Source organism: Pinus tabuliformis, chromosome 3_1 (genome assembly GCF_031772625.1).
Source record: "Pinus tabuliformis cultivar Carrire ecotype Pingquan chromosome 3_1, CPIR1, whole genome shotgun sequence".
NCBI lineage: Eukaryota > Viridiplantae > Streptophyta > Pinopsida > Pinales > Pinaceae > Pinus > Pinus tabuliformis.
In genome coordinates, this window is record NC_142301.1 from 370,669,487 (window position 1) to 370,694,493 (window position 25,007).

Here is a 25,007-nt window from a genome sequence, read left to right on the forward strand (position 1 = left end):
GGATGATCTTTAGATCAATCCTACACCTCTCGATGAGAGGGATCCAAGAAAAATATCAGCTTCCATTAATAAGATGACCCACATGGAGTTTGGCCCTAGTTGCCAATTTTAACAACAAGATGTAGGCACTCTGCGAGGGCAAAACCCCTATCCAGGGGAAAACCCAGTCAAACTTCTTCCTTCAATAGTTAAGATGAGATAATCCAAGACTCTTCAACCTAGACATCGACCTCCTCCAACCACTAAGTCAGCCTCTCCTTTCAGCAAATTTGACCTAGATCTTCGACAAATCCAGAATTTTGACCTTCTAGCAGTAGATACTTTGACCCAGTGTTGAAGAATGTAACTAGGTTCGGTCTTCATTATTGTACTTGAGACAAAATGAAATCTATTTGTCAAAAGAAAGCAAAATAATTTTTTATTATTAATTTAATTGACTTATTAAAGCATGGGTTTCATGCTTGGGTCAGTTGTCATAGGTCAAGCCTCCATTATAGGCTTTAGGATTGTTTGTTTGAGTGAAAGTCTATCTTGTCATGTTAATCTCCTCCTCCATCAAAGTCTCCTTGATGTCGGCCTCAAAAGAAATCATCATCAAGTCGATTTCCCTTAACAAACTCAAGTCGGCTTATAAACAATTCTCTTCATTGAACTCATGTTGACTCATTTCAAAGGGAAACAACTATATATAGGAGTATGACCTTCGCTCAAATTATAGTGCAGCAATTCGATGATCTTAGAGATAGAGTTCGGTCCTATTAGAGAACAAGTTCGGATAAATCACAGTGATATTTTCGACATACCATTCTGAGATACAAATGTGGATTACAGTGGAGAATAAAGACATAATGTCAGTGATATGTCATAGTGAATGGTTCGATGCTATTTTAGTGGAGATATTTCGGTGCTACCACAACAAAATGATTTCGGTGCTACCACAAAGAATAATTTCGGTGCTAGTGCAAACACAGTGATAAGGATTCGGTGCAAGCACAGTGATGAGGTTTCAGTGCTATCAAAGTGGACAAATTTCGGTGCTATCTCATTGAGTAATCTTGGTGTTATCACAATAAAGATGGTTCGGTACTCGGTGCTATCTCAAGATACATGTTCGGTGCCATTGGAAGGACCGAAGTGTGAAGAAGGATGACTGCTACAGGAGCGAAGAATGATAGAACTGAAGAATGACATGACAAGGTTGACTTAATGGATGGAGGTAGTATTGAGTCTATGTTGTGGGGGTCTTGGTTGTCTCATCTTGAATCTACTGAAGGAATAATTTTGACCGGGTTTTCCCCTAGAGAGGGGTTTTTACCTAGATGTGTGCCTACATTTTGTGTTCTCTTCTATTTGTTGCTTGGCATTAGCCTTGAAGATAAAAAAAGATAATTCGAAAGAACAAATAATAATAATGAAAAACATCACAAGATAATGTCATAATAAGAGAAATCATTTAACTGCCACGCTTTGGATTTCTCAACATGGTTTCAAAGCTAAGGTCATGATCAAAGGCAGTTTGAAGATCACTTATACATCTTTGAAGTATTCTTAGTAAAAGGTTCTGTTTGCATTGAAGATCAAGTCAGTTAGATCAAGATCCCAAGGACATTTCTGGGCTAATGGAATTAGGATTATGAGGTATCTTGAAAGGCTGGGTAGCAAATTACAGTGAGGTAGTTTAGTCTATATTCACCATATTAAAGACACCTTGAAGTAGAAGGGGGATTTCGATATACCTTAAGGAGACATGTTCAAATCATTTTCAGAAAATGAGGATGTAAAATCTCACACAAACTTCAGAGAAGACTTTCGGTGGACTTAAGTAACAAGGTTTCGATATTCTATAGTGAACCGTTTAGATCAACTTCTGAGAGATGAACTCGTGAGATTTCAGTAAGTGACAAAGTGCAGGATCGGTGCAAATCTCAGAGGGAGGTTCAACAATATTACAGTGATAAATTTCGGTACATCTTAGCAACGTAAGGAGGATTTGATAAAGCAAAAATATTCATTTGAAGACTATCCAAAGTCTGTCCAAAGAAAACACTCTTTGAGTACAAGGAACCAGCTTAAAAGAAATCAAGTAAGTATTGTCACTACAACAAGTATGTAAACACAAGGTACGTATGTTCATAAGCTTTTAGATTTTCAATGTATCTAATCTTAAAGGGTTTACAAGTAATCTAGGATTTCAAGCAAAAGTCCTTAATTGAAAGAAGGAATAACTTTTCAAAGGATTCCATCCTCCATGGTTATGTAGGAGATCTAACTTGAGAAATTAAATCATGTTCTTGGTATCACATGTTCTACTTGAAAGTATGTATTACAGGTATAAAAGATCAGGACTTAATACAATGAGAACACTTCCTACAAGGTTTGTCGAGGAACATCTCTAGGTATGTCTTAGACTATACACTTAAAAGTACGTTCATCTTATTTTTGAAATTTGTGTTACATTACTAATATCATTATGTCTAGCTCATAAAGATTCTTGTTTAGGGTGATTCATCATTTGATAAATCTACCCTCCTTGCATCCTTGATTGTTTTTATAGAACCCTTGAAAGGCTCTTTGGAAAACCCTAACTTAAGGGTGTGCTAATGATAATGTGTGAAACCCTAATTTGCTTAGGGTTATTGTTGAAAGAAAATATATGATGTTTTGATGAAGTCTAAAGTAACTGACTGATGATGTTTTGTTTAGGATTTTGGTATGGTTAAGGAAACCCTAACTTGTTAGGGTTGAATGGGAATGTCTGAAATCCCGAATCTTTGAAGAATTGGTAATTTAGTGTTTGCTATGTTCTTGTATTGAAACCCTAAGGGTTTGGTAGAATGTATGAGCAAGACCCTTATAATGTCTTAAAATGATTTCCTTGAGATGTGTGTGTTTGTCTGATCAAACCCTAGTCTGATCAAGTCTGTTATATGTCTAACTCTTATTGATATTTGTGTAGTTGGGTTTGACTAACACATGTTGTGATATGCTTGTGCATGATGATGGAATCCTAGATATATGAATTGACCTAATTGTTGATGGTCATGAGTCCTAGGGTTTGGAACTAAGCCCTAGTCGAAATCTGTTTCTCTAGGATGATAGTATTTGTGAATTCTAGGGTTTTGAAGCTAAACTTTAGTGGAAATGAAAATATCTGATGTTTGATGACAATGTGATAATTTGAGATTTATGTAAGATTGCTGAAATCTGAGCTTTGGTTATGATTGATGTTTGATTGTTTGAGAAAATATAGGGTTTGCAACAAATCCTAGTGGAAGCTAGTCATGAAGTTGATTGAGCTATGATTGGTTTTGATTATTGAATCTCATGTATGAAATCTAGGGTTTGTATAAAATCCTAGTAGAAAGTCTAACATATGAATTCTGAAAGTTGTTAGATACATTGCAGATCTATATTTCTTTGAATTGTTTATAGGGTTTGCTATATGTTGTAGTAAGGTATGGCATACCTTTGGAAAGAAACATTGAAACCCTAGATGTAATGAAAGTTCTTATGAAATAAGCCTTCATGAAGTAGTCTAGGTTTTATGACAAAGTCCCTAGCAAGATGCTGAAGTGTATGTGTTTCTTGTTTGTAATTAACTTTGGGCATCTGATATATAAAGTTGAATGCTTCTGTGATTTTGATATGGTTAACTTCATGCTTCTATAGATTTGGTTGTACTTGCTATCTAAGTTGTGCAGGTATGTGATCTTCAAAATAGTGAAGATGTTTGTAAAGGAAAGTTGATGTGATAAGCATGATGTAAATGGTGATGGTAATGATAACTCCGATGAGAAGGATGGAAGCCGCGAAAGATTCTCCCATGTCATAAAGAAGAAGTAGAACTCCCTCAATTAAGAGGGAGCCTGGATGAAATCTCCCTAGGTTAAGAGGGATCTTGATTGAAAGAAATCTCCCTAGAGTGAGAGGGAGCACAAATGAAAGGAATATCCCTAGTTGAGAGGGAGGTCATATCATAGTCATGATGGACACCTTGATAGAGGAAATTGGAGAATGTGTTTTTGAAGGGTTGTTGAGTTAAGAAAAGCCGAATCATTTATGAAATATGTTGTTGCGTGAGAAGTAGGAAAAGACGTTGCATGGTTGAGGAACCTTTTGTCAAGTTTCATTGGGAAAGCTCTAAGTCTTACTATGGAAAGTTGAGAATCAACATCAAGTTATCTGGAAGACCCTGGAGGTTTGTATCTGTTTGAAAGTTTGTTATTGATTGGGGTTGTGTTTGTACAAGTAAATCTCTCGAATGTTTGATAGCATGCTGGTTACCAATTAGTTTGATTGGGAGAGATTTGTTGTCCTTGATCTGCTAGATCAAGGAGTGTTGAGGCTTTGTGAGTGAAGCATTGCTTGGGAGGACATCTGGCCGACACTTTGTGTTGATGTCTAGGTCCTGAAGTTGGGAGGGTGGTGTTGGTCATAGAGCTCTGACCTCAGATACACACCTAGATCCCTGGGTTGATGGTTAGCAAGTAAGCCTGATGGTACCTAGAGAGGCTGAAAGCTTGAGTCCATCTTAGTCCCACTTGGATAGATTTCCCTGGTCAGGAATCTAGTCTGTGGCATTGCAGTGCCTAAATTGTTGAGAGACCTTGGATAGATTGCCCTGGTTAGGAATCTAGTCCATGGCATTGCGGTGCCTAAACTTCTTCGTAGATGATGTGTTTTGAGATCTTCCATGTACCTCTATGGTTATATGTAAATATGAATACCTCCCTAGTTAAGAGGGAGTGTTGAAGAATGTAACTAGGTTCAGTCTTCATAATTGTACTTGAGACAAAATGAAATATATTTGTCAAAAGAAAGCAAAAGAAATTTTTATTATTAATTTAATTGACTTATTAAAGTATGGGTTTCATGCTTGGGTCAATTGTCATAGGTCAAACCTTGATTGTAGGCTTTAAGATTATTTGTTTGAGTTAAAGTCTATCTTGTCATGTTAATCTCCTCCTCCATCAAAGTCTCCTTGATGTCGTCCTCAAAATAAATCATCATCAAGTCGGCTTCCCTCAACAAACTCAAGTCGGCCTATAGACACTTCTCTTCATTGAACTCATGTCAACACATTTCAAAGGGAAACAACTATATATAGGAGTATGACCTTCACTCAAATTACAGTGCAACAATTCGATGATCTCAGAGATAGAGTTCGGTCCTATTACAGTGCACAAGTTCAGATAAATCACAGTGATATTTTCGGCATACCTTTCTGAGATACAAATGCGGATTATAGTGGAGAATAAAGATAGAATTTCAGTGATATGTCACAGTGAATGGTTCGATGCTATTTCAGTGGAGATATTTTGGTGCTACCACAACAAAATGATTTCAGTGCTACCACAGTGAATAATTTTGGTGCTAGTGAAAACACAATGATGAAGTCTTGGTGCAAACACAATGATAAGGATTAGGTGCAAGAACAATGATGAGGTTTTGGTGCTATCATAGTGGACATATTTCGGTGCTATCTCAGTGAGTAATCTCGGTGTAATCACAGTAAAGATGGTTCGGTGCTCGGTGCTATCTCAAGATACAAGTTCGGTGCCATTGCAAGGACCGAAGTGTGAAGAATGATGACTGCTACAGGAGCAAAGAATGATAGAACTGAAGAATGACATGACAAGGTTGACTTGATGGATGGAGGTAGTCTTGAGTCTATGTTGTGAGGGTCTTGGTCATCTCATCTTGAATCTACTGAAGGAAGAATTTTGACCGGGTTTTCCCCTAGAGAGGGGTTTTTCCTTGGCTGCGTGCCTACATTTTGTGTACCCACAAGATGAGGGTTCAAATCTCATTGAGTATATATTTGACCTATTGTATCTTGGCTAGAAGAGTAGGCGACCCCATAGTGGACGTCTCGGCTCTTGTTGAGGCATAAGTTTCTTGCTATTGTGCGGCTTGTAGGTTGTTGCACATAGCCTAGGTTTATAGTGGCAGCCAGTTAGATTTGATCCTGGGTCTGTTCAGGATAACTCTCACCAGTTACCGATTATCCTAGATTAAAAAAAAGTCTTGATGATAAGAAAAGATAATTCGAAATAACAAATAATAATAATGAAAAACATCACAAGATAATGTCATAATAAGAGAAATCATTTAACTGCCACGCTTTGGATTTCTCAACACCCAACACTTTCAGAACTTCGACCCTCCCAACAATAGGACTTTGATCCAACAACTAGCCTAGTAACTTCGCATAAGAGAGAGAAAGAGATAGCCCAAAATCTTCGACTTGTATTTCTTCCTTCTTCACCTTGAACCTCACACTTTTCTGCACTTCCTTGATGTAGATTGAACTTCTTGAGTTGATGTCTCCATATGGATTCGAACTGCTTGTATACCTAGGCTTTAGTCGAGGTCGAATTACCTAGTTTGAGGCCGACTTGATGTGGAGGTGACAAATACCTTATTTGACTCAATAATAAACCTTTTTACATGATTCAAAGGCCCAAGAAGGGTCTCTTTAAATGGACAATGACTCTAATGACTTAGGATAAATCCTTGAAGTCCTCGATGGGGAATTTGACCTAAAACATGATGACCCAAGCATGAAACCCATGCTTTAATAAGTCATAATAATAATAAAAAAATTTTCATTCTTTGACTCAAATATAAATATGAAGACCGAACCTAGTTAAATTCTTCAACACTCCCTCTTAACTAGGGAGGTATTCATAAATCACACATGTATATACAAGTACAAGGAAGATCTCAAAACACAAGAACTACGAAGAACTTCGGCACACAAGGTGTGATGAACTAGATTCCTGACTAGGGAAATCTATTCGGGTGGGACTCAGATGGACTAAAGCTTTCAGCCTCTCTAGGTATTGTTAGGATTACTTGCTAACCATCAACTCATGGATCTAGGTGCGTAATACAAGGTTAGTGCTCTATGACCAACGCCACCCTCCCTACTTTTTGATCTAGACATCAACACATATGCGGGCCAGATGTCCTCCTGGGCACTTTCTATCACACAAGATATCTCCTCAAGTCTCTTCCAAACATCTTCGTTAACAAAATTAGTAATATCAACCAAACCAAGCATGCTTCTCAAATACTCAAACTTCTTATTAGGAAGAGATTTCGTCAACACATCAACTACCTGTTCGTCAGTGGGAACATATTGTAGCTTCACGATCCCATCTTGTACCAAAATTCTAATGTAGTGGTACTTATTGTTGATATGCTTCTTTCTTGCATGGAACACGGGATCTTCAAACATCTTAATGCTACTTAGATGATCGCAATTTATCACTGTAGGACTTGGAGGTTTTCAAAAAAATCTGACAGAAGCTTCCTTAACCATGCAACCTCCTTCCCCACTTCAAAAGCAACCACATACTCAGCTTCAACACTACATAAAGCAACAAGATATTGTTTTCTACTTATCCATCAAATCATTGCAGACCTTAAACTAAAACATCCACCGGTAGTGCTTCTTCCATCGGTCTCACTGGCACCCCAATCAGAATCTGTAAAACTTGTCAGCTTGACTTCCTTGCTATTATACTTTAGGCAATGATGAATAGTACCTCGTACATATCTCAATATATGCTTGGTAGCTATCCAATGATCATGATGAGGCTCCAAGTGAAATTGACTAAGAATGTTCACAACAAAACATATATCCGGTCTAGTGTTTACCAGATACATAAGAGAACCCACCAACTTTCATTAGGAGGTAGGATCTACGAGACTTGAGTCTGAGCTTCTTAACTTCTTAAGATTGGTGATCATGGGAGTAGTCATGGGCTTGGAATCCATCATGCCGAATTTCTGCGACAACTTGATTATATACTTTCCTTGCCCCAAATAAATTTCCCTAGGTTTTTGCCATACTTCCAATCCAAGGTAATAATGCATTAGACACAGATCCTTCATTTCAAATTCGGCTGCCAACATCTTCTTGCATTCTTGTGTCATTGAGTTATCATGATTGGCTTGTAACCATGGGTGGGTTACTTGACATTTTAGGCATTAAGGGGGCTTTGTATTTTAATTTTTGAACTCATAACTCATGTATAAATAGATGAGACCTAGTCTCATTCTAAACATCATCACTTGGATTTGGATATCTCCTCTTGAGAATTTCAGACCGACAATTGTTAGATGAATTTGGATGCATTTTGAAATTTGGAAAATTTCGCTCTCTTGGAGCTTCATTTTGGCATTTTGATGGATGGATATATTCTTCATTGTCTTGTAGGTGATGTTTAATGCTATATTTCTGATCTTTGATTAATGTTTAATGCATGGAATGTTATCTCATGGTTTTTAATGTGCCCTAATTAATGAAAATTTGTATAGATATTGGAACTATTGGGAAAATTTGCATGTGTTACTCATGGATAATGAATGAATGAATGTTCCTAGAGGTTCTTTTGCATTTTGCATCCTTGAAACTCCATCAAAAAATGCCATCAAAGTATAAACATCTAGAATTCATTTTGTTGTTGCTTCCATTAAGGGTAGGGAAATTCCTTCTAGGTCTTCTTGAAATGCGCAGTTGTCAAATCAAGATAACCTTTGACTCCAATTCTCCCAATTGCTAGGCACTGGTCTTAAATCCTTGGTGATCATTTCTAATTTGATAAATCATCCTTCTTTCACATCCTTTTACATCTTTTCCTCGCCCCATTAAGGATAAGGAGGCCTCTCTATGGCTTGATGCGAAATCCATTAGAAGAGTGCGTTTCGAATTTCGTTTGGATAGATATCTTCCTTAGTGTCTCCCCTAGTGATCCTCAAGTTTTGGTGGATTTCCTATAGTAGAATCTTCAGAGTTTTGATGCTTTAGCCTTCACACCTTGTGGGAACCCTAGAAGCTAATCCTTCAACTTGGGGATTTCTTCAAGGCTTGTGCTTTAGTACTTGTTGAAGTATATCATTCATAGCCTTTTCTCTTGCCTACCTTGACCTTGGATGAGCTCATATATCGCTAAATATCTCAACCCTATGTCTTGTATAGGATATTTTCCAAGGGGTTTTTTGTGGAAAGTTTTACAAGCTTCTCCCAAAGCTCGCAAATTGTTGAACATTTCCATTGAATGAGCCTGCTTGCCTCACTCCAAGCCTATCGTAGATACATCTATCACAAGTGAGGAATATTGGGTCTCCTCCTATTAGTGAAAATCTAGTGAAAATCCATGAATGGAAGGGGACTTAGGATGTGGTGACAACGAGCCTTTGTCCCAAGGTGTTGTGTCCTCTAGCTCTTGCCTCTTTACAAGGCCTACTAGTTTGTGCAACAACAGGTTTCACAGTGAATTCTCGCACAATGGTGTTGAGATTGGTAGCTTGGGAGGTACTCCAAACCCTAGGGTACAGGGTTGTGGAGGAATTGGCACCACAAAAGGGCTTTGTGGGCTAAGTACCCAAGATGTGGGCTTTGCACCCAAGCTTGTGGGTGTGAAACCAATATGAGTTTTGATGACTTGGCACTTGGAGATGATAGAGCACCCTTAGAGGAGCAAGGGGTTGCTTAAAGCACTAAGAGAACCCTTGTCATTGTGGAGAAATTATTTTTTATGTGTTTTTGTGTGGGCTTGTGGCACAAAAGACAAGTCGGTCTAACTTGAGACAACCCTAGAAGAGGGCTAGGCGTTGCCACAAGAGAAAGACATAAATAGAATGAGGAGGAGCCTCGTTCCACATCCAATCAAGGCATTCATTCCTCAAGGAAGACTGAACAAAGAGGCCAAGTATCCCAAGATAACTGCAACCTAGAAGAAGAGAAGATTAAGTCTAGTTGGGTTAGTTTTTGTGACTGTTTTGAGCTATGGTTATGCAGGTAAAGATAATGAATAGGAGGAGACTAGGTTAAGTTGATTAAGGGAGATTTTGGACAAAAAAACATGTTGAAAAATGTAACTAGGTTCCATCTTCATAATTGCATTTGAGTTATAATGAAATGTATTTATCAAAAGAAAGAAAAATAAATAATTATTGTGACTTCTATTAAAGCACGTGTTTATGCTTGGGTCATCATGTTTTAGGTCAAAGTCCCCCTTGAGGACTTCTAGGTTTTATATTAAGTCATTAGAGTCATTGTCCATTTAATGAGACCCTTCTTGGGCTCTTGAATCATGTAAAAATAAATATTATTGAGTAAATTAAGTCATTTGTCACCTCCACACCAAGTCCGCCCTTACCTGATCAAGTCAACCTACATGAGGGTAATTCAAATTTCAAACTACAGGAGAGGCTATATATACGGTGCAGTTCGATTCATTTGGATATCCACTCTCAAGTTCGATATACTAGCAGATGAAGCAGAAAAAGTGTGAAATTCCAAGAGAAGAAGGAGAAGTGCTGGAGAAGGATAAAAGTTGAAGTGTTGGGCTATCTCTCTCTCTCATTCATGCAAAGTTACTGGGTTACTATTGCGGTCGAATACCTATTGCTGAAGAGGTCGAAGTTCTGCTGGAGAATTCGAAGTTTCTGCTATTGGGTCGAAGTACTGCTTCTAGGTCGAAGTGTTGCATGTAGGTCGAAGCTCAGTTATTGCTGCCAGTTGTTGCTACAAGGTCGATGTTCTAGGTTGAAGTTGTTACTGGAAGGTTATCGTCTACAGAAGAAGGAAAGCACTGACTTGGTTATTGGAGGTAGTCTGTGTCTACGTCAAGGAGTCTTGGATCATCTTGTGAAACTATTGAAGGAAGAGTTGTTGACTGGGTTTTCCCTTAGATAGGGGTTTTGGCCTGGCTCTCCACCTACATCTGGTGCCTTTGATCTTCGTGTTATGGTTTTGGTAATTGTTTGATGAACTAAGATAAAAGAAGAACACAAGAAAGTTAATAAGAACATAAAAATATCACAAGTAATTATCAACATAAAGAAAATCTTTTTGCCTTTCTGATTTTCCAACATGGTTTCAGAGCTAAGGTGAAGAAGGAAAAAGGTAGCCTGAAGATCTATTGAAAGGAGAATAAGGAGTTTTAAGAAGTTTGAATAAGGGTCATCAAGGAAAAGGATCATATAAGAAGTCAAGCCTACCATCTTCAAGAACAATGTCTAACTCAATGAAGGGAGAAAACAAATTAGGAGCATCCAATTAAAAGGCATGGAAAAAGAGGATAGGTCTCATCCTCAAGAAGAATAAAGCCTTGGATCTAGTCAAAGGAAAAGTAAAGAAGCCTACAAATGAATCAAGTAATGCAGAAAAATTAAAGTTCAGGGAAACTGAAATATTGACCTTGACCCTAATGGTGGATGGTGTTAGAAAATCAGAAAGGCAAAAATATTTTATTATACTTGATAATTACTTGTGATGTTCTTGACTTCTTAATAGGTTTCTTTATATCTTCTTTCTTTTAGTTCATCAAGCAATTACCAAAGTAATAGCACATAAAACAAATGACTTCAAATATAGGCTCATAGCCAGGGAAAAACCCCTCTCTAGGGGAAAAGCCAATCAGTAATTCTTCTTTCAATAGTTTTCCAGAGATATTCCAAGACTCTAGACCTTGATGAGAGAGAGAGATAGAAGCACCAAAATTTTGTTTTTCCTCTTTTCCTTCTCCTAGACCAAAATCGCACTTTCTTTTCCTCCTATTTCGCACATTTACCAGCTTCAAGAGATATTGAACTTGCTTGTTGAGAGTGAGTGCTTCAAATGGAGTTCACACTGCTTTATTTATAGTCCTTTGGTGAGGTCAAATAGCGCTCTTGAGGCCGACTTGATCATCTTAAGGCCGACTTGGTGTGGAGACAACATAATTCGTATTTGACTCGATACTTAAACTTTTTACATGATTCAAAAGCCCAAAGAAGGGTCTCTTTAAAAGTGCAATGACTCTATTAACTCAGAATAACTCCTAGAAGTCCTCAATGGGGACTTTGACCTAAAACATGACGACCCAAGCATGAAGCCCATGCTTTAATAAGTCATAATAATAATAATAATAATTCTTTTCTTTATTCTTTTGACAATTACATTACAAGATGACTCAAATACATTAAATGAAGACCGAACCTAGTTACATTTTCCAATAGATGGAATAAAGGACAACCTCATCCCATATATATCCAACATAATTCCGCTCAAGAGATGTGGACAAGGACAATCTTATCCAAATTATTCACAATCAAGAATCTTGGTCAAATTGCAATTCTTAAGCTAAGAACTATAAAGATGACAAAGGAAGACACTGTGGCATCCTTCTTTGTAAGAATAGCTAGAATCAGAGATGAACTCCAGGCAATAGATGAGATAGTACTTGAAAAGGATCTTGTAATCATTGCACTTCTAGGATTACCAACATCTTGGAGTGCCTTTTCATCAGGTCTCAATAGTTGGAAGGAACTCATACATTTGAATAATTATGGATTGCATGTAGTCAAGAAGAAGTCAAAATTTCATTGGTGAGCAACAAAGAGAATGAAGAGGAGAAAGTTTCAAATGCCCATACCGCTCATCACAAGAACAAAGGAACCTTCAAGAAGTCTAAAGGGCCTAGAAGGAAGATAGACCTATCCAAGATTGAATGCTACAATTGTCACAGGATGGGTCACTATAGAAGCAGTTGTCCTGAGAATCCGAGAAATAAGAAGATAAAGGGGATATGCAAATGTTGTTGATGAAGGACCACCAAAGAAGAACACGACTGAAGAATAAAAAATAAAGGACTTATACTACCAAGTCCTTTTACTGTAAGTTTTTGAATTGTTTTGTATTTTGATTTTTAGTACTTATAGGTTTGACATGCTTTGAAAAAACATTGTTGAATTTTTTTGTTAAAGTTATAGGTATCCCTCGAGATTGGATTAAGAGGGAACCCTCACCATTTTTCCAAAGATAAGTGTCTCATTCCTTGTATTATCTTTTATATTTGGTTTTCCTTTTCCTATCTAAATGTGTTTGTATTAGATGCTAATAACATTTCTTTTCATATTTTCCTTGTTTAGGAAAAACTTGCTGATATGCTCAAGGGCTATGGAGAAGAACTCACAAGACAAAGCATGATAGAAGTTCTATTAATGTCCTATAAGGTTTGTCTAGAAAACAACTTAAAGGTATGTTTTAGACCATAAGCCTTGTTCTCTTCGTGATAAAGGTATATTCGTTCATTCTAAATCAACTTTACATTACTAATAAGTGTTATGTCTAAGACTTTTGAATCATAAAGATTCTTATTTGGGAGATTAATCATTAGATTGAATCCACCCTCATTAAAGTCATCATGTCTGTGGAACCCTAAAAGGTTCTCTGTAAAACCCTAACCTAAGGTTATGCCAATTTTAATGTGAAAAACCCTCGTCTACTTGGGGTTATTGATGAAATCTAGAAAATACTATTCTTTTGATGTTTGGGGTTTTGATGGTAATGTCATGTTTGCATTTTAGTATTATTACGAAAACCCTAGTTTTTTAGGGTTGGATGGTAATGCATTCCTAGACCGTGATGTTTTGGTAAATTAGGGTTTATAAGCAAAACCCTTATATATCTAGAGTAAGCTCCTAGGAATGAAACCCTAGGTGTATGTTTGTCCATATGAATTCTAAAGTTGTTAGATGCATTGTAAGTGTACTTGTTTGAATTGCTTCTAGGGTTTGCAATATATTATAGTAGAGTATGCTATATCTCCGTAAGAAATATTGAGGCCCTAGATATAATGAGATTGATATCTTGATTGAGTTACTGATGTGATCTAGGGGTTATAACCTAACTCGAGAAAAAAGGTCAAAGTTTAAAAATATGTGTCTCTTGCTAATTATGAACCTAACTAAGTTTAGGTATTTGATGTCTAAAGTCTAATGCTTCCATTATTGTATGATTTTGATATAGTTAACTTCATGCTTCTATATATGTATTTGGTTGTACTTGCTATCTAAGTTGTGCAGGTACATAATCTTCAAGATGATGAAGATGTTCATAAGTAAAGTTGATTTGATTGATAAGCGTGATGAAGAAAGTTATATGAATGATGATGATCAAGATGACTTTGATAAGAAGGATGAAATCCATGAAAAAATCTCCGATATCATAAAAAAAAGTTGATCTCCCTAAGTTAAGAGGGAGTCTGGATAAAGAAAAAAGTATATCTCCCAAGTTGAGAGGGAGGGCATATTATAGTAATCTTCGATATCTTAAAGAAGAAATTGGAGAATGTATATTGAAAGAAGGAAAGCAGGATTTGGTTGTAGAAAATGTTGCTGCATGAGAAGTAGGAAGGGAAGATATATGCTTGAGGAAACTTCTGTCAAGATTTGTTTGGAAGCCTCTAAGTCCTACTGTGATAAATTGTGAAGCAACATCAAGATGATGAAAAACCCTGAAGGTCTGTGTTTACTTATGTATATTTGAAAGTTTTTTACTGATTGGGGTTATGATTGTTCAGACAAATCTCTTGAATTTTTAGATGCATGCTCGATCAAGAGAGATTTGATGTGTTGAGGCATTGTGTGTAATGCCTGGGAGGACATCTGGCGGGCCTGTGTGTTGATGTCTAGTTACTGAAGTAGGGAGGGTGACGTTGGTCATAGAGCTCTGACCTTGCATTACACACCTAGTTCCCTGGGTTGATGGTTAGTAAGCCAGCCTAATGGTACCTAGAGAGGCTAAAATCTTTAGTCCATCTTAGTCCCACCCGGATAGATTGCCCTGGTTAGGAATCTAATCCGTGGCACCGTGAGTGCTTAAACTCTTTATGGTTCATGTGTTTTGGGATCTTCCATGTAATTCTATATATCTGTGTAAGTATGAATACCTCCTTAGTTAAGAGGGAGTGTTGAAGAATGTAACTAGGTTCGGTCTTCATAATTGTATTTGAGTTATAATGAAATGTATTTATCAAAAGAAAGAAAAAGAAATTATTATTATTATTATTATGACTTTTTAAAGCATGGGTTTCATGCTTGGGTCATCATGTTTTAGGTCAAATTCCCCATTGAGGACTTCTAGGTTTATATTAACTCATTAGAGTCATTCTCCATTTAATGAGACCCTTCTTGGGCTTTTGAATCATGTAAAAAGAAATATTATTGAGTAAATAGATCATTTGTCACCTCCACACCAAGTCGGCCCTTACCTGATCAAGTCGGCCTATATGAGGGTAATTCAAACTCCAGGAGGGGCTATATATACAGTGTAGTTCGATTCATTTGGATATCCACTCACAAGTTCGATATACTAGTAGAAGAAGTAGAAAAAGTGAGAAATTCCAAGAGAAGAAGGAGAAGTGCTAGAGAAGGATAAAAGTCGAATTTTTGGGCTATCTCTCTCTCTCTCTCATTCATATGAAGTTATTGGGGTCGAAGATATTCTGCTAGAGAGTGTGAAAATTCCAATATAGAATCCTATTGCAGCAACTCGTATTATTTCTCCTCACTGATAAATTAATTATTCAGTTTATTGCTACGACAACATCAAAATAAACACACTGCAACCTTCACAAATGTAACTGCGGAAAATTAAAGTGCTGGAAACTGAGAAATGCTAGCACACACACATAAATATGAGACTATTATTTTTGGACAAATGTCCTTGGAAAAACCCAACTTGGGAAAACCAGTGCAACAGTGAAAATCAGAGTATAATCTGGATACCTGAAACTGGCAATCCACAACAAGAAAATCTGGGCAAAATTATTGAAGGGAATTACCATTCCTCCACAAGCAATCCTGACACAACCTACCTACAGAGAACTCGGCCTCCTAAAGCCTCTACGCTAGCCTCTGCGCTGCACTGCGCAGGCTCTATGACGTCAATCCTCTGACTGGGCTTTGACAAAGTCGTTCTGCCTTCTGCTGCTGAGGAATTTGTCTCTCCGACCCTCTGGAACCTCTACCCGACCTCTGGAACTGAGAACGCATTTCTCTCCAGCAAATTAAAATGTCGTTTCTGAAGCAACTGCGCAGTCCTCTGCGTTGCCTCACTGGGAAAACTCGACCCTCTTGCTGCTTTCTCTCCAGATCTAGAAATACTTCCTCTTGATCACTATCCATACATCTCTCTCACTGCTTCGATCTCTAGCACTCTCCGGCGATCGACTGTTGCTACTTTGGAAATCGATCTGCCAAGAAATTGAATTGCTTAAGTGTATTCTCCATCACCACATCGACCTCCTCTTATAATCCTCTGTTGGAGCACCAACGACCAAGATTAAAACTTAATCAATGGCTAGGATCATCTCTGGATCGATCCGTGTGAGTTTCTAGATGATTCTCACCTTGACTTAATTAATACTGATTAATTAACCATATTCCCTAAGTTTAGACTTGGGAAATATTTAAAAATTGGTTAATAATCTAATTAAGTCATTTCTAGGCGGAATTTCCAGAAACGATTTCTGGGTTTTGGAGATCTCATGTATTCTAGCCTCTCCACCAAATTTCGTGGCTAGAACACATCCGATGCTACAAAAACTAACACTCCCTCTTAGCGAGGAATGTGTTCTAGTGCTGCACTCCCTGCCACAACACCCTGTCTCTGCATCATCTCCTATCATGCTGCTGATGTCTGGCCATACTTCCCACCAACCACTATGCAACTCTGATATACGTTGCATCTGTGCTGCTACTGACATTGCGTTGTTGTTGCCAACACGACATCTACAGTTCAACTCCCTCTCATCTGTTGCTGCTGCAACTGCAACATCTGCAACTGAAAAACACCCAAAATACTGAATCAACTGTGATCAGTATGATGCATTTGTCTCCCGAGTCTCTGACTGCGACTAGCATCTGCACTATCATTGAAGAATCTACGTTGCTGCTGACTCTGCACTGTGCCAACTGCATTGCTGCCAACTTTGCACTGTGCTCCTCAACATCTGACTGCTACTAGTCCCTACAACTGTCACTCGGTCTCTGACTGCATCAATTGTCACTAATCATCTTGCTACTGAACACTGTGGGCCCTCATAGCCAGGTAATGATCCATGAGGTGAACTCCTCAAGGATCTTGCCCATCTGTAGCGCTCTGGAGCCACAACACCAAGTCACCCCACCTCACCCCTGGAGGCATATCAGTAAACATAGCGAAGTCTTCCTCCAGCCTGGAGGAAAGCCTATCGATCCCTGCTGAAGCTGCCTGCTGGTCCTGCTTCTTCTCCTTGCCCTTCTTCCTGAGAGGAAATTGGGTGCTGTAGTGACCGAGCTCACCACACCTGAAGCACTTGACCTTTGACAGGTCCTTCTTCTTTCTCTGCTCCTCCTGTCCTTGACTGGGACCCTTTGATGTGAGGGCCACATTCTCCTCCTCCTTCATCGTCTTCAATCCGCTGTTGCTGCCACTAATGGAGCTCTTTAGCAGAGCTCGTCTCAACTCCTCCTGCTGCAAATCAACCCACATTCTATCCCAGTCTGGTAGCCTATCTCTGCCCAATATACTTTGGACAAAGACCTGCCAATCCTCTGAGACGCTATTGAGTGCCAATCACACTAGCTCCGTGGGTTGAGGTGTTGCCCCAACAACTGACAGTTGGTCTCGGACCTCCTGAATTTTGGTAAGGAAGGGGTCTATGCCTTCCCCTTTCTGCATCCGGATGAGTCTCAGCTTCTCCTCTAGGTACATCTTCCACTGCTCGGAAGTACCTTGGTACAATGTGGAGAGAGCATCCCACATCTGTTTGGCAGTATCTTTGCCAACTATATGTGAGACAACATGATCCCTGACTCCATCTAGGATCAACCGCTTCGCCTTCGCCATTTCTTGTATTCTTTCTGCTGATCTGCATCCTGAGGAACTGCTACTACTACATCAGTATAGGCTTTCAGGCCATATTCATCTAGAAGGAAGGACATCCTAGCCTTCCAGATGACATAGTTGGAAGCCCCGTCCAACCTATCCTAATCTTTAAGTCTTGTAGTGGCCATCTTAAAAATGTTGAAAACTCCCTTTTTCCTTTTGCTCGGTGGTTGCTCTGCTAGTTGCACCCCCTTCTAGAGTGGAAAGATCTGCTCACAACTACTGCTAATCTACAAGGAAGAAATCGAACTTTTGAGACTCGAAGTTCCTTGAGGAAAATTTTCCCTCTGTGTGTTTTTCTCTTTTCCACCCTGTTGTCACCTTCTGAAAACAGAGTTCCAGTTGTACCAAGAGTACCAAAGGAACATAGAAGTTTGCCGCCACCTTCCAAGCCACAGAAGCTTTCAGAGCTAAATCAGACCCTCTCCATTACATAGTGCTCGGAAAGAGCTTTCCTTCCAACAGTATGTGGAAGTCCGAAAATGGATTTCTGAATCAGAAGATAAGGCTTGTTGAAGTTACCATGTGAAAGTGAGAAAACAAAGAGATAAAGACGATAAGTAAAGGCTCATCGCAAATCGCATATTGGAGGTCTGGGAGTTCATCGCAATCACAAATCGACGGTTTTTTCCAAAGTAGCAACAGGGCATGCAATGAAATCAGTGATCAGCTGATTGTCGATATCGCAAATCTGACATATCGGCGAGAACAGGCTTATTGGCGATTGGTGGGCCCCTGGAGTTCATCGCAATCAGCGGATCAGTGGGGGTACCACTCTACATCCTTGCAATATTGCGATTTTGCGATAATAGTGTAAAGTGTCGAGAAAAAGATTAACAAAGAAAAACAAGGAAAAACCAAGGGCAGGCAGCCCCTTTCTCTCTCCTCCAGGAGGAGCACATGGCGGAATATGGTTGGTCCCGCATATCAGACTTCTTGCAGATCGGCGATTGGTGATGTTGAACGGGACTGGGGTTAAATAGGCCGCGATGTGGGGAAGCGCTGATATAATGTTAAATCGCCGGGGAAGGCCGAAAACCTTTAACAAAGAAAATCAACGCAAAAACAGGGACAGGTGAGTCTTTTTCTCTCTCCTCCAGGGGGCCACGTGGTGGAATATCATTGGTCCTTATGAATTCACATGGCATCTGACGTCATCTTGACATGGCAGTACGAAAATGATGTGGTGGTATGGAAGACATCTGTCACGCAGATTCGACATTTTGGGGGTCCTATGGGGGCATTTCTGGGTGACACATGTCACCACTCATAGGGTGACACGTGGCAGTGATGACATCACCCATCGCAAATCGCATATCGGTGATCGCACAATTCAAGGCCCTCCTCCACCGTAGTCCCTCCAAGCTTGCAATTGCGATATGCGGGGGATCCTCTTGGATGTGATATTTTATTTGTCATATCTTATGAAGACTTTGCGTCCGGGCAGTCGGCCTGCGCTATGAAAAGCGCTGAAGGGGTCTAACTCTCCCATATTGCGATTGCGATGCCTTCGATGGGCTGACCCTGCAAATCGACGATCATAGGGGTCAAGAGGAAATATAAAGGGCAAACATCGGAAATCACCGAAGTGCAGGATTTCACGTATTAAAGAAAAAAGGGCCCTTGGGCAGGATTTTAAAGGCTCTAACGCCTTCGGGCTAAGCACTTGGTTCAAGCCCTCGGTCATATGAAGAAAATTACAGAAAGGGGCCGAAGTAAAGGGGGCTAAAGGGGATTGACACTCGCATGTTTCACAACGTTTTAAGTGATAAAGGGCAGCATTGGAAACTCCATATTACACCATGAGCACATCACCAGGCATATCAGGGCGCCGATAGTGTAGGACAGGACTTTAAAGGCGTGATGGGTCAGCAGCTGTGGCTTTTAAGAAAACAGGTGGTGCATTCAAACCCGACATGGGCTGATCTAGAAAGGCCCATTGTGACACGGAATCAGGGTCGACGCTGACAGGAGTGAAAAGGGACTTAGTAGCTCGGGAGGATTTAATTATCAGGCATGGTGTCCCATACAAAGGGAAGACAAAGTACCGCCCAAGGGTCTCCTGTTTCAGTACTGCTGCATGAAACTGATGGCGCCCACTCCCAACTTTAAAAGATGAATAGTTCAAGCAGTAAAGGTTGAAGCGACGGGAGTCAGCTGAGTAACATAGGAGGCCAGACCACGAGCACAATCCAACCTGAAGCAACGATGATCACAAGGATGGGCACAGAGATATCTTCTTATCATGTTCATTTGATTTTGACTTGTTTGTTGTCCTGTAATGTGCCTCCCTTCAATGAGGCAATTAATTCTGTAATGTTTTTGGGCCACAGAGCCATCCCTGGCCGAGATAGCTAGTCAATCTACTCGCTGAGATTGGGCTGAAGGGATTTTGCTGTAATGAATTTCCACGCACCCCTCTCCAAATAAACAGGGGAAAGCTGGAGATATCATGTGTTCTAGCCTCCCCCCAAATTTTGTGGCTAGAACACATCCGATGCTACAAAAACTAATAGAGAGGTTGAAATTTTGCGGGAGAAGTCGAAGTTTTTGCCTCTACTACTGGGTTGAAGTGATGCTTCTAGGTCGAACTGCTGCTTCAAGATCGAAGTGCTGCATCTAGGTCAAAGCTCAGTTACTGCTTCCAGTTGTTGCTGCAAGGTCGAAGTTGTTACTGGAAGGTTATCATCTGCAGAAGAAGGAAAGGGCTGACTTGGTGATTGGAGGAAGTTTGTGTCTAGGTCAAGGAGTCTTAGATCATCTTGTGAAACTATTGAAGGAAGAGTTGTTGACTGGGTTTTCCCCTAGATAGGGGTTTTTCCCTGGCTGTCTGCTTACATCTGGTGTCTTTGATCTTCGTGTTATGGTTTTGGTAATTGCTTGATGAACTAAGATAAAAGAAGAACACAAGAAAGTTGATAAGAACATAACAATATCACAAGTAATTATCAACATAAAGAAAATCTTTCCACCTTTCTAATTTTCCAACAAAACAATGCCAATCTCTCTTTGAAATAGGCCGGAAATCTCTGTGGTGTAACAGGTGGACGAATTTGTGTTTAGGGAGGGCCGAGTAGCCTACTATCCTTCCTAGATGTTAAAGAGTGCAACTAGGGGCTAATTCCCCTTCCTAGAAGCCTTTTATGAATAATATATATATATATATATATACAAAATAATAATAATAATAATAATAATAAATGATGAATAATTAACTAATAATTAGTCTTGAAAAGTCGTCATGTCTCTAAGGACATGACCATTTGTTGAAAACAGCTCATACTCAGGTAATTAACATATTAACCATAAGTTACTACCCACCATAATTTAAGCAAGTATTTGTGTATCATTACCCTCTTTGTAAATCACCCTACTAAAACCTGTCATGTACCGAAAATCACAATTTATCACTCATGCCATTATGGGGATAACCTGTCTTATCTACCTTGTCTTCTCTCTTAAGGGAAATCCTTGATTAAATGTTGTAGAGAAAAACAAGCAAAGCAAGTGTTTAGTAAGTGGAAATAAATGAACTTTTGAACATGGACTGTTGTTTTAGTTGTACATGAGTTTGACGGGGTTGTTCCTTTTTAGATAATGTTTCTATAACTTTTTTGTAATTTGTATCACTTTGAAGCATTTATTATATCTTTTGACGAATTTATTCATGTTTACGAAGCTTTAAACATTGAGAATCACATGCGATGATTATTTTTTTTCCTAATAATATTTGTATGTGGTATATCATATTCATTACACATTGTTTTTATATTATCCCCAAATGATGAATTTTAACTAGAAGAAGCTTTTTTGAAGATTTCCTGAATGCATATTGATATTTGTAGGTCACTTATGAAATGATCTTAAATTTGAGAATGGTGATGCTTTGCAATATTTTTAGGTACATTGGGACCAATCCTTCTCTTATAAAGGTCCTGAGGGATGGGCACGGATTCTTCCAATCATGCCTACACATTGGCATGTTTATAGTGTTGGATCAGAAGCTTCTTATGAGTTTAACAACAATAATGAGGTATCTATTAACAGCCAAGGATGGGCTCATGAGGAAAAGAATTGGGGAGTGACATTTCCAGCTGGCCATGTATGGTTGCAAGCAATCTCAGATGACAATACTGCACAGGTGTGTTACCATGAAATATTTATTTTTTGTTGAGATCATGCATGTGTGCGCACACATGTATTTGTGTGTGTGCATCTGCAAAAATAAAAAAGCGAAAATAGTTACTAAATAAATCCCCAGTTATACAAATTGATAAAAATTGGAACCAGGATCATATGTAATTGTTGGTATCTCATAAGATCTATTAAAATATCATCTATCTTTATGTTTGGGATCAAGCTCATGCATATTACAATTTATAGATGATAAATAAGTGGATAATTATTATCCATGCCAAAGTGAGAATAAAATATCATATTCTAGACGAAATAAGTAAGAATTTATTATCTTATATATGACCACCTATGTTCGCTTTGGGTATTATTCTTTTATCTGTAATCCATTTTTGGCTAGATGTCCTTTAAGGTGGTTTTGTAGGGAGTCTCCATGGAAGCTAAAGAGAATATTGAATATCACAATCTGTGCACTTTTTGTCTTTCTTCAATGTTTTCGTTTTTGATTACCATGAACTATTAAAGCTACCATTTGATGTTCTAGCAATTTAGCTTCAGCGGAAAGTTGAAACAATAGTATCAATTTCACATAAGAATTTAGAATTTGGTGATGTATAGGTCATGTAAAATTTTTGGACTACAGTATTTCTTGATGTTTACGAAGAGGATGTTGTAAAATGTCCTAAGACATGGCCACTTTGGTGACTAGAAATAAATATTTAGTAGTACATTAGGTTCGGTAGACATGTCCAAGGACCAAAGACCTGCACTTTCACGTTTTTATTCAAATCTATTTGCAAATCATTTGTGTGTTGGTTGTGTAGTTTTGATGGAGAAATCATAAAGATTTTGTGTCCAGTTTGCCAACCCTGTAAAATTGTAGCAATCTACCTATGAATGGAATCTGTGATAAGTTCTTATGTGATTGTCACAATTTAGTCAAAAAGAAGTTGATTGGCCAACGAGACAATGAATACCGATAACTTCCCTTTAATGTTTCTTCTTTTAAAAATATTTTTTGTATTAAGAAAAAGTATTATTAATGGCAAGAAATGGATGACATAAAGCACTACCTAGAATTGTGTTGCAAAATCAGATGCCCATTTCCAAAATTGGGCAAAGTTCAAACTATAATATTTTTTATCTGACCAACATCAAAATTTAGGTGTGTATAATAAATACAAATGAATGGGATTGTAAAGCCTTGTAGTATAACTATGAAAAAAAAACTAGGATTGCTTGTCTTGACAAATAGATGCATAGTAGAAATATAACTGAATGTCCGTTCCTGATCTGAAAATAACAAGATGACTGGGCATCAACTTTTATGTCTGGAAATTATTGTAGAGGAAAATAATTATGAAGTACTAGATGATTTGTTTTGACCTGATAAGTTTACAAATCCAATAAGTTCCACATCAGTCTGTTACTCTGGCTTTATAACCACAATGTTTTCCCTTTTCCATTTAAAAAAAAATTCTTTTAACCTTTTGATACTTGTCTCATCCTTTGAGATAAGAATTTTTGCCATCATAAGAAGTCCAGTGTTACTGATTTGGTTCCTTTAGACATACCAGACTTTCCCTATCGTTGGAGTTTGTCCAAATCCATTAAAGATTCAGTGAATTAAAGGGTACTGCCAAGCAACCACAAATATTCTTATCAAATCTTAAGAAAATCTTTCAATCCTTTTCAGTTTGATATCTAATCTATTTGACTAATACTTTACCAGTAAGCCAACATTTAATGCTTATGCTACGTTTTTATTGAGATATCAACTATTTAATGTTGTGTTTCTAAAGGCATGTTCAGTGATGGTTGTAATTGTGATCCACCTGCTATACATATGCAATTATATTAAGCGTGGGCAGACTGATTGAAATTTTTACACTAGTGATTCTCTTATAACAGATTGTTTTCCCTTGGAGTTTGTAACTGCCTGAAATTTCATGGTTAATTTTGCATTTTCAGAGGGATTCTTTTTTCAGCAGTACATTATGAGGGTGTGAATCCTTTGCCTTGAGCATTGTCTAGAAGGCCATTCACCTTATCTCTGTTTGTCTGAGCACTACCTTGTCCATCATGTTGGATAGTTCAAGGCAAAATTTATGGTTAGGAGTGCTATGGTTCTTTGGTGATGGTCCATGATATTATCTTCCTATCACCTATGAGGATATTCTACATATTTTGATGTCTATATAACCTTTGGAGGGTGCTTTGGGGTGTCTTTGTAGTTCTCAGGGCATGAGTTACATATCCCGAAGGAATTTCTCACTACCAAGGTGTCATCTCACATTGTATGAAGCGTATTCTACATATTTGGAGGCACAATATGGACCTTTGTCACAGGCTTAAGCAATGAGTGGGTGAATAGTGAGTTCCTCGATGACTCCCCTACTCCTAGGATGTTGTAAACATCTTTTATGGAGGAATCTTGGTGTGAAAATTCCTAGATCTAACAATCTCAGGAATCCTACTACAACCAGCCGAATCTACTTCTCCTAGATTGTAAATAACATTACACATTTCAGATTTCTTCATGAAATATCAAAGCAAATTACTGAAGCAACCTACACCAATGTAATTATGATTCTGAAACATAGGAACTGAGCAAGGAAAAATAGAAACACATAGGACACAATTATTTTTGGACAAAAGTCCCCGGAAAAACCCAATGCGGGAAAACCGGTGCAGCAACTCTCAGGGTTTTATTATTATGTAGGAGAAAAATCTGAGTACAATTCTAGGATGCTGAACTAGCAATTCGATACAGAGAGAATACTGAACAAAATATTGGTGAAATGATCTCACCCCATCACTAGAGAATCAGTGACTGATCCTGCTGCTCTGAAGGCTCCGTGTCACCCTCTGCGTGGCCTCTGCGTAGAACTGCGTCACCCCTCCTGAGTATTACACTGCCTCTCCTCTGGATCCTCTGCTGGCTGAGAGATCGACCTTCTACCTCCCAGACTCACACCCTGGCTTCCGACAACTAAATTTCGACTTCCCTTAGCAGGAACTCAACTTCCCCTCAAGGACTGCGTTGCCTCTGCGTCAGCACTGCGTGGGCCAGCACCAACCTTACTTTGGACGTCTTTCTGTTCTCCTTCTGCCTTTTACTCTCCAAAAATTCCTTCTCTCAGATTCTCACTGCTCCTCTGCT

The 25,007-nt window shown here is 38.6% G+C and overlaps 1 protein-coding gene across 3 annotated transcripts in view; it reads left to right on the forward strand.

Annotated features, from left to right (window-relative positions):
* The window catches only part of LOC149187250 (uncharacterized), a 308,667-nt gene that overhangs the window by 138,114 nt on the left and 145,546 nt on the right, over positions 1-25,007 (forward strand). For all 3 annotated transcript variants that reach the window (XM_089411330.1, XM_089411331.1, XM_089411329.1), the window contains exon 3: positions 21,612-21,851. In XM_089411330.1, coding sequence (XP_089267456.1) covers positions 21,612-21,851 — 240 coding nt within the window. The remainder of the gene's footprint in view (positions 1-21,611; positions 21,852-25,007) is intronic.